This window comes from Loa loa (assembly GCF_000183805.2).
Source record: "Loa loa unplaced genomic scaffold supercont3.58, whole genome shotgun sequence".
NCBI classification, from domain to species: domain Eukaryota; kingdom Metazoa; phylum Nematoda; class Chromadorea; order Rhabditida; family Onchocercidae; genus Loa; species Loa loa.
The window spans coordinates 28491-37674 of NW_018108238.1; the positions used below are offsets into that span (position 1 = coordinate 28491).

The 9184-nt window shown below is 34.2% G+C and overlaps 1 protein-coding gene across 1 annotated transcript; it reads right to left on the minus strand.

The window, feature by feature from the left end:
* Positions 1 to 3898: 3898 nt before the first annotated feature.
* On the minus strand, positions 3899 to 9104 carry LOAG_10063 (hypothetical protein). Its single transcript, XM_020448076.1, has 13 exons — positions 9025 to 9104; positions 8694 to 8854; positions 8419 to 8519; positions 8026 to 8158; positions 7596 to 7651; positions 7394 to 7491; positions 7118 to 7228; positions 6878 to 6943; positions 6570 to 6701; positions 6033 to 6160; positions 5748 to 5887; positions 5388 to 5530; positions 3899 to 4274 (listed from the first exon to the last, which is right to left on the minus strand). Exons 1-13 carry the CDS (start codon positions 9085 to 9087, stop codon positions 4161 to 4163), a joined length of 1446 nt encoding a protein of 481 aa, XP_020301748.1. The 5' UTR covers positions 9088 to 9104; the 3' UTR covers positions 3899 to 4160.
* Between the last annotated feature and the right edge of the window lie 80 nt (positions 9105 to 9184).

Genomic DNA, 9184 nt, shown 5'->3' on the forward strand with positions numbered 1-9184 from the left:
GTAAGGCGTCTTCTCAGGAAGATCTAAACACCTTCACAAACAATAAAATTAAGGTCTGGAAAAAGGAAATACACATAACCTGCACACGGATATTATGTTTACGTTTAAGAAATTGAATCCGTGGAGCGCATATTTCCCAGCTTTCATTATATAAAAACATCAAGTATAAGTAGAAGTATAACCAATGGTAACTAAGACAATTTTTGAAACAAATAGATTCTCCTGCTTCCCATTCATTTCAAATAGCATTAAATACAAAATATTCAAAGAAAATGCTTGCAAATAGGGGTCATGACATATTTTAAGTAACCCTCACAAATAATTATCCAGTTACTGCATCAATATATCTCACACTATTTTCCGTGTTTAATATGTCAGTTGGTAAGCACTGTTAGAAGAAAGAATTATTTCAAGTTATCAGCCGGCCAAGCAGTGCTAATAATATTACATGTACTATTGATTACAAAACGGGGTAGAGATCAACGAATCTCAGAGATCTATTCGATCCGATCCATATCAAATCACAATTTTGAACTTAAATTTTAAAGTGTCGATTAAATTATAAATTTCTATGATATGCAAATCTCTAGCGCTATTCTTGTGTTGGATAGCGACCATGTCATACAAAAATACCTTGATATATCCAAAAAGGTTTCGACATTAGGTGTGAATCTAAAACTGTGGCGATGTATGGACATAATTGACATGCGAATGTATTCTAAAACTTCTAAATTGACTTTGATAGTTTCAAAAGATCGTTCCGAACCTGTCGAACATTCAATTAGAAAATGTCTTCATACGAAGTATGAAGTCACATGCTATTGGAAAAAACCGAAGGAAATTGTAATATGTCCAAACAGCTAAAGAATTTATCGTAAAAAACATTTCCGTGATAAAGACTCATCACATTATACAACAAATATATACTACGTTTCTTCTATATCTAAAGTGATGAGTCTGTCTGTTATCTAAACTCAATCACATAAAAATGTCTTCTTTGATATTGAAATTGTACACATCCGCTAATTTACATACAAACTGTGATAAAGCTGTACATCTGGTATATCTGGTAAGATGATTTTTCTGCAATTTCCTCTTCGTATCAAGAAATCTAATCTTTTATATAAATTTCTCTTACAGCTGTGAAATTATTATTGGCTTTGTAAAGACCTTAAATGGAGCTATTCTCTTATCGTAAGCCCAATCCACTTATGAGCAATATAAAAGCGCCAATAAAGACATTCTTGGCATTCTAAAATAAATCTTCTTGGTTGAGGATCAAATTAACGTCTACTTCATCTCGTTCAACTTGACGATTGATTGTCCGTTTAAAAGGACCGAATCCCCCTATCCCACCTTCTCATTTCATTATCAAATAATATTGTATTATAATAATTGTTATGTTTCTACTACTGAATAAACCTTTCCCTTGCTATATAACATATACAAGCGAAGCTTTCCCGATACTCTGCCTTATTTTTAGTCTCTTTCTGTATCAGACTCGATGTTGACCTCGAGGGGATATTACACGTTTATCGGCCTTGCGAGGACTTTTCTATACGGAGTTCCCACTACTGCAGCTCTTGTGACTCCATCTTTTCCTTTTCCAAGTTCTTTTATTTATGCTGATTTCCAAAAACCTCGAAGAGTTTCATGTTCGTCCAACAATACGATCTCTCCTACTCCCGGTGAGCGATTGATTCTCCGTGGTTTTAGAATTCACGTGCTCCTACTAGGATTCACGGTTCGTTCCTTGAGGCTTGTTAAATACTTTGTTTTCCATAATTCCCAAAATGTGTCGAGTACCTTGAGTGTAGTCACCCAATATTTAATTAGTCGTTTCCTCGCGTTCAGTGTTCCTGACATGTATTCATCTTGATTATCATTAGTTGTCGGTATAACTACGGAAGCATTGGGTTGTATGAAATTTGCTGGACGTATTACTTTACTACCGTCAAAACTGGCATACGTTAATGGTCGAGTGTTTAAGATACCTTCTACCTCCAAAATTAAAGTTATGAATTCTTTTTCCCACAGTAGCTTCCTTCCGATGGCTTTTCTCTTCATAGCTTTTCATAGTTCTTTCTGTCAATGCAACCAAATCGTTTATAGATTTCTCCACTCCAAAATGCTCTTGGGGTTACGTTCTCCTAGATCATCTTTTCTGCTAAGAATACCATTAGTTTTATATGCTGTTCTTTTGTAGTTTTAAAGGCTAATTGGAATTGACTCGCGTTATCACTTAAAACTCGTTCTAAATATTCCTGCCGGGATATGAGTCTTCCTAATACGTGGAAGAAAGATAAATTATCGGCTGTTTCTAAATGTATTGTTCTCATGGTAAATCATGTGAATAAGGCAATCCATCTTTTGGACAGTTTTGATTGAGAGAAAACCTAGATAGTCCAAATCAACACGCAAAAGCTTTTAATCGATTGACTCGTGTTCTTGGTAAATTAGGCATGAGGGGCAACTTGAATGATTTCGCCGACCATAGTTTACAACCGGTGCAGTTATTGATGATACGTTTAACTTCAGTTCGCCCTTTTGCTATCCAAAATTTACGTCTCAGTTCTGAGAGTTATGTTTGCTTCCGGCATGGTATGATGTCTCATGCTGTTGCCGTGTTAAAAGCTCGGTAGCTGCATTATGTCGTGGTAAATAAACTGGATGTTTGCTTTGTTCATCCAGTTCTGAATTTTCTAGGCGACTCTATGATTCCCATAATTCATCCTCGTCATAGTATAGTTCCATTTCTCTATCTCTTTTTCGGCAATCGCTTCTCTATGTGCTTGTTTAATGATCATTCATTCAGCTAATTTATGATCTTCAGATGTTAGTCGATGTCCTTATGCCGATATCGGACTCAACCATGACAATTTTCCTTTTGTTATTCTTTTAATAAATTTAAGAACCAAAATAGTCGTTTTTACCAATGTTGACCACTTGCTAAATCGGCTTGTGTCGATGATCCAAAAGTTTGTATTCTCAATTTTTCGGGTCGTGACTTTTGCAATGGTTCGTTCTTCCGTTTCGTCTTCATATTCTTTCATGGTCAGATCTTCCCATTGAGGTCATTTACTTTCGGGTTCTTTTAACCACTGCGGTCCTTTCCACCATATTCCTTTAGTTTTCCTGAAAGAGCCCCTTTGTAGCAATATCCAGAGTTATACTCACTGAGGATATATTGAAATGAAATTTTTGCTCCCCGTATTCCTTTTTTCCGATTTTGTTCGAATCTTGGCAGCAATTTTGAATGATTTTGTATCCAACATAGTCCACATTTCGAGTCCGACCAAAGAATTATTGGACGCCCGTTTAGTTCTAATTGCTGCGTGACGAACATTACTACTCGTACATCAATAAGTATCGCAATTATTTCCAATCGAGGTCTGCTCATTCCTTTAGTTGGAGCCAATCTAGATTTAGCTAAAATCAGTGATATTTTCATCCTTACAGCACTGCTGTTTAGAACATATATCGCTGTTGCATATGTTACGTTTGAAGCATCCGTGAAGACATGAATTTGCATTCATTTCGTAGAGTTATGGCCACCTGCAGTATTTCGATAACATCAACTTACGTTGATTATCAAATTCATACGCAGTGTTGGCATATTGTAGAGAATCTCAGATTAAAGTCAATACATTGCAAAAAATCTCAGGTCAATGTTGGCATATTGCAAAAAACTTCAGGTCATCTTGGAGTCAATCGGTTCTAATTTCTTAGATTGTTGTAGACAAACTTCCACTGTATAAGTCATTCCACATAAGTCATTTTAAAAGGTTATTCTACAATTTCGAAATTTTTAAAATTCAGTTGTATTTAATATTCTCTGGAAACTCTCCTGTAACGTATAATACTTTTCCATCTATCAACAAATATTGATTTTTTTTTTCCATCTACCAACAAATAACCACTATTCGACCAATAACCAATAATAATCAATATTCGATTTTCCATCTATCAACAAATAACCAATATTCGACTGTGCTTACACACAAAATCCCCAAACTTCCACAACAATAAGTCCCAGAATGCTAGTCAAAAAACAAGTCAAAAAAGTTAAATGATCTATTTTCTGTACAAACTATTTCCAGATTAGATCGTTCTGCAAATAACAATGTTAAAAATCAATGAAATTAATCTTTATGCCTTTGTTAAAGCATTTTGGAAAGTTCCAGTTCCATTTGCTCCCTGTCTTCTTCGTTATCTATCAGCAAGCGGTCAGCAAACGTAGTTGGGATATTGTCTTCAATCCATTTCAGCTCCTCCTAAAAATAACAAAGCGCGTTAGCAACTAAAAGTTTAACAAACAATTAAAATTGAATCTGCAACTGCTGCTCATATTACCAAACTTATTACTAATTTCCTCTTTTTACCATGCCCATTTCACTAACTCTACATACCCTTACTATCATATTTTTAGGGTAGAAAAACGCAACATATGGTGGCGAAGCCGAAAAAATGTCATTACTTGTTTTATTTAGAATTTAGAATATTTCCCAGATAAACGATTCATTACATAAAATTAATAAAATAAATATTTCGACACCTAAAATGATGAATCATTTGTCCCAATCTAACTTTCAGTTTTTTTACCGACCATAATTGCAATGTCTAAATATTGCAAATAAAGCCCTTTGTTGTAAATTCCTTCCATTCTGTTAATCAAGCTTATATCCAATTAACGGAATGTTTGTTGTAAAGAAGTCATGCGCAAATTCCAAATATTATAAAGAACCTCGGTCTGATAGCTAAGCTAATGTGTCTGGAATGTTAAACCATTCCACTATATAACCAGCTAGGATCAGTCATCCGAGTGTGTCAGTTACAAAATCTGACAGCTCAAGGCGGTTATTTAATTCGACAGCTCGCGCAAGCACTTAAGGCGACAGCACGGTCATTCATTTAACTTTGACAACGATTCGACAGCAGTAAAAGCAGCTGTTGGATAGCTCACCAGCACGACCGACAAAACCATTTATTGCGTTCGGTATCTTTTAATATTTACTGTGTTGTTCGTCCCTATTATTACATAATCCAATATTGTGCAATATCGTATAAGACCAATAAAGGTTACTATTGATGCAGTGGAGTCAGAGCAACAGAAAACTACAAGATTTTTCCTGACAATATGTGAACTAACATACCAGTAGTATGCACATATTTCATTCTATATATCCTACAACCATTGCCAATGAAGGCAATTAGATGTAATTTTGTTTTTACTTTTACTTACATCTCAAAGGAAGATAAAATCAAAATACGATCGAATGTTTTTTTTTCTATTGCCATATATGAACACTGACTTAATCTTTGAAAACAGTGGAAAATTATGTTAGTTACTTTGGAATTTCTGGTAACAGAAATGATTCGATTCAGACCTGCAATTTCTGGTCACTTTCCTGAGCTTCATGTTGCTTCTTATTAGAATTTTCTTGGTCATGGGCAGAAGCATCAGTATCCACCGTAGTAGTTCGCTTGTTTAATCCAGTCATCGCATAATAACTGGTATTGAAAAGCTCGTCTGCACCTTCGATTAAATGTAGGAATAGCTTGGTAATAAATTGGGTAAGCAAAAGAATTAATATAATTCAGGCGTTGCATTCCCACAAATTGTTGCATTCACCGTCGCTAAGTACAATCCTTCAACATCACAAATGACCGGCTTCATTTTAGATTGTCTCAACCCTCCTTTCTAATTATTTTCGCTTGCATAGAAGTGTTGAAATTACGGCACTTACCGTCATCATTCTCATCCTCACTATCATCAAGCAGTGGCGTGAAAGCATAACGTTGATTGTTGCATGATGGACGCCATAAAATCATAATAACGACCAGAATGCAACAGAACTGAATGTGCCAAAATGCTGTGTCCACCCAACTGTAAAATGATTTTATGGATTATCTCTATTTTAACTTAATTGATGAGCTATTCAATCGTTCCCCACATAAATCAGTTGAAGAAACACGGTTTGGAATGAAATGTCAATATATAACTAGGCGAATATATTACATGAACCACTCACTATTCTTTCCAGTCGATTAAACACCGTTGCATATTGTGTATATAAATTGTCCAACATAAGAATATTATGCTTATGAAAGCTGAAAAGCACAACGCATTGGTGAAGTGACGGTATACAGAAAGCTTTACCTGAAAATGAATTTCAATTCGAAGTTAATTGAAAAGTGATCAAATGAAATTAGTTGACCATGTAAACACACTTCCACAGTCGACCTTCTATAACTACTGCAGCAAATCTTTTAAGGAAATCTCAACCTAGATCCTGAGGAAAATATAATTCAAGTAATTTGCCAAACTTCACAGATCTAATGTGTAATTGGAATATATAAAAAACGGGATTTTCTTGTTGCATTAAAACTGTAAGCGAAACAATTAGTAATGAAAAAACACTTGAAAAGAGCCTCAAATTAGGCGAAAGGCCGAACAACCATCAAGAAAAAAACTAAAATGGACAAATAAGACGTATTTTTCTGAACCGAATAGCTTCAGCTGAAATCAATAAAATATGTTAGTTTACTGAAAAAATAAAAATACCCACCATATTTCTTTTTATTCTCAGCACTCGCATAGTACTGATAAGTGATGTAAAAATCCACCAAAAGATAACCACCTCAATCAATACCAACGGTAAAGCTGCTAGTTGCTTCTGCTTCATCCCTTCTACTTGATTCTAAAAATATTTATGGTAAGAGTAATCAAGAAAAAACATTACTATCTGATTGCTTTTGACTTGAAATAATGCTTGAATTTGGAGGAAAAGCAATTGCGATGTTGTTAAGACTTTGTCAAATTACAATTTGGTTTTCCAAAAGCAGAGAGGCCTAAAATGCTAAGAAAACAAAATACCTTGCTCACTCTTGCCATCGCTTCGATAGCGCTGAATACGAAATAAATAAAGCCCATGCCAATTACCTTCAAATGAATAAATTTATTTCTCGACAAACTTTCTGTCGTTTTATCTGCAGATGGCAGTCAGCAAAAACTTACAGTTCCATCTCAAAATTGAACATCATTTGTTCCGTTGGGTTAACTAATGAATATTATGCCAGTAAATAAGTAGAAATAAATAAGGTGAGAAAAGTTAACCTGACTGACAGTACTGCCAAGTCTTGGTTTCACAACGCCGTAGCCAAGTGAAGCTATTATAATTAATACACGAGCCATTGTTCGTTTCAAACATGAGACTAACTCTGCTGTCTAAATCAATGAGCGTAGATCATTGTTATAGTTAGTGAACAAATTTTTCAACAATCAATATATACAAACAAAACAAAATATTGAGTAAACAAATCAGTTTCATATTCTGAGGAACAAAAGAGACAGACTAAAAAAGGATTTTAAGTTTCAATAAAAACCAATCACCTCAATGAAACCGTGAACAGTGGAACCATCTTCATTCATTGCCGCATATTCCGAATAAAACATTCCTTTCTCGATCATACCAGCAACGATCACAGCACCTTAATTTACCCACGTATATACATCATTTTTAAGATTTTTGAATTTTGAAAAGATGACTGAATCGCTAATGCAACCACTATATGGAAATGTTATAAAATTTTACCAATACAAAACTGTATCCTCAAAATATCCATCCAGTAACGTAAGCAACATATTAACCTGAAGAAATGAGAACTTTAAATTTTCAGATGAAAGAAGAGGGAAGAGCAATGGAAGAATAGGATATATATTCTAATTTTTCATTCTAAATATGAAAGAAGAGTCAAAAAAAGTAAAAATTACAGAATTATTGGCTGATTCCATACATCAAAGGAGACTTTTACCAATCCTATCCATTTTATTCATACTATATAATATTTTATTAACGAATGCTATTTGACGAACAATTTTTGAAATCCAAAAAGTTGAGACCCGAATTTTAAATGATATATTTCAATTTTTGTGTTCTTAAACAAATTTTTTTCCACATTAAATTGGAAACTAATGAACATATAACTTTTCAAGAAATATAAAATGAAAAAAAACCATCTTACCAAATGACGGCTAACATAGCATAAAAAAACCACATAAAAGCGTAAAATCTGAGAAGTGGATAATCGATTGCACTTAAATGTCCATAAGGACTACGCCACTGCACATCTACTGTTAAATTGTGGACAAGTGGTACTAAAATTAAAATAATACAACATTCTCTTGGCCAAATAATAAACTGTCGATTTAGTTAAGTTCTCAACAGCAAAAAATAACAAAACTATCTTCACAGAAGGTTGCTCTTCTTTATTATATGAGGAGTAGAAATTATCATGTCTGTTGGTCAAGTATTCAGGAAACCTTTTAAAATATCGTCGTTTAATACTCTTGGCTTCAGAATAATTCAGTCAATATGTTATTAAAAGACATAGTCAATATGTTATTAAAAGACATACCTTGTGTAGTCTTTTCAAATGAACTGGACTTTATAACGGTAAATTTAATTACTAAAAAATATATACCATCTGCAGGAAGTCTTTGCACTGGATGCCAAGAACTGCAAATAAAACTTCGGAAAGAAACAAAAAAGACCAGCATTCTTTTTCGATGGAATAAGAGTAACATGACTCCTTTCATTTGTGAAATATGATAACTCTGTCTTTAATGAGTAACCCAAAACGGTAAACCCAAAAAGCTGATATTTTCACTAAGAACACAAACGTTTCCTTACCTAAGTGTTATTTTAGTACCACCATCCAGTGATTCACCATTCAAACCAGCAAATTCACGTCTGAACCTTGTTTTTATCTGCTGACGTCGAGCAATAATCTGTCGACCTTGTATAAAGTGAGATGTGGTTGCATTTAGAACACTAGAGTATTTGGAACTCGCCTGGAAAATGTAAGGAGAAAAAAAAATAAATTCATATAAAGATACAATCGAGTTAAACATTTTCGATCTAGTTAAGAATATACAAGACAAAACACTACTTATCTAGCTTTAAATTTATCAAGCAGTGGACTTCAATGTTATTTGCTGATCAAAATGTTACTTTTTCATACCTCCTTGACAACATGTATTTCCAACGGCCGAAGCGGACGTTCATCGTCCTGAACAAGTACCATGCCGTGTGACTGACGACAATTAAATTGCTGAGGCTGAGATTTGTAAAACAAAATCTTGGTGTAGTCATATCCGGGAGGTATCTCCCACTCGTGTTCG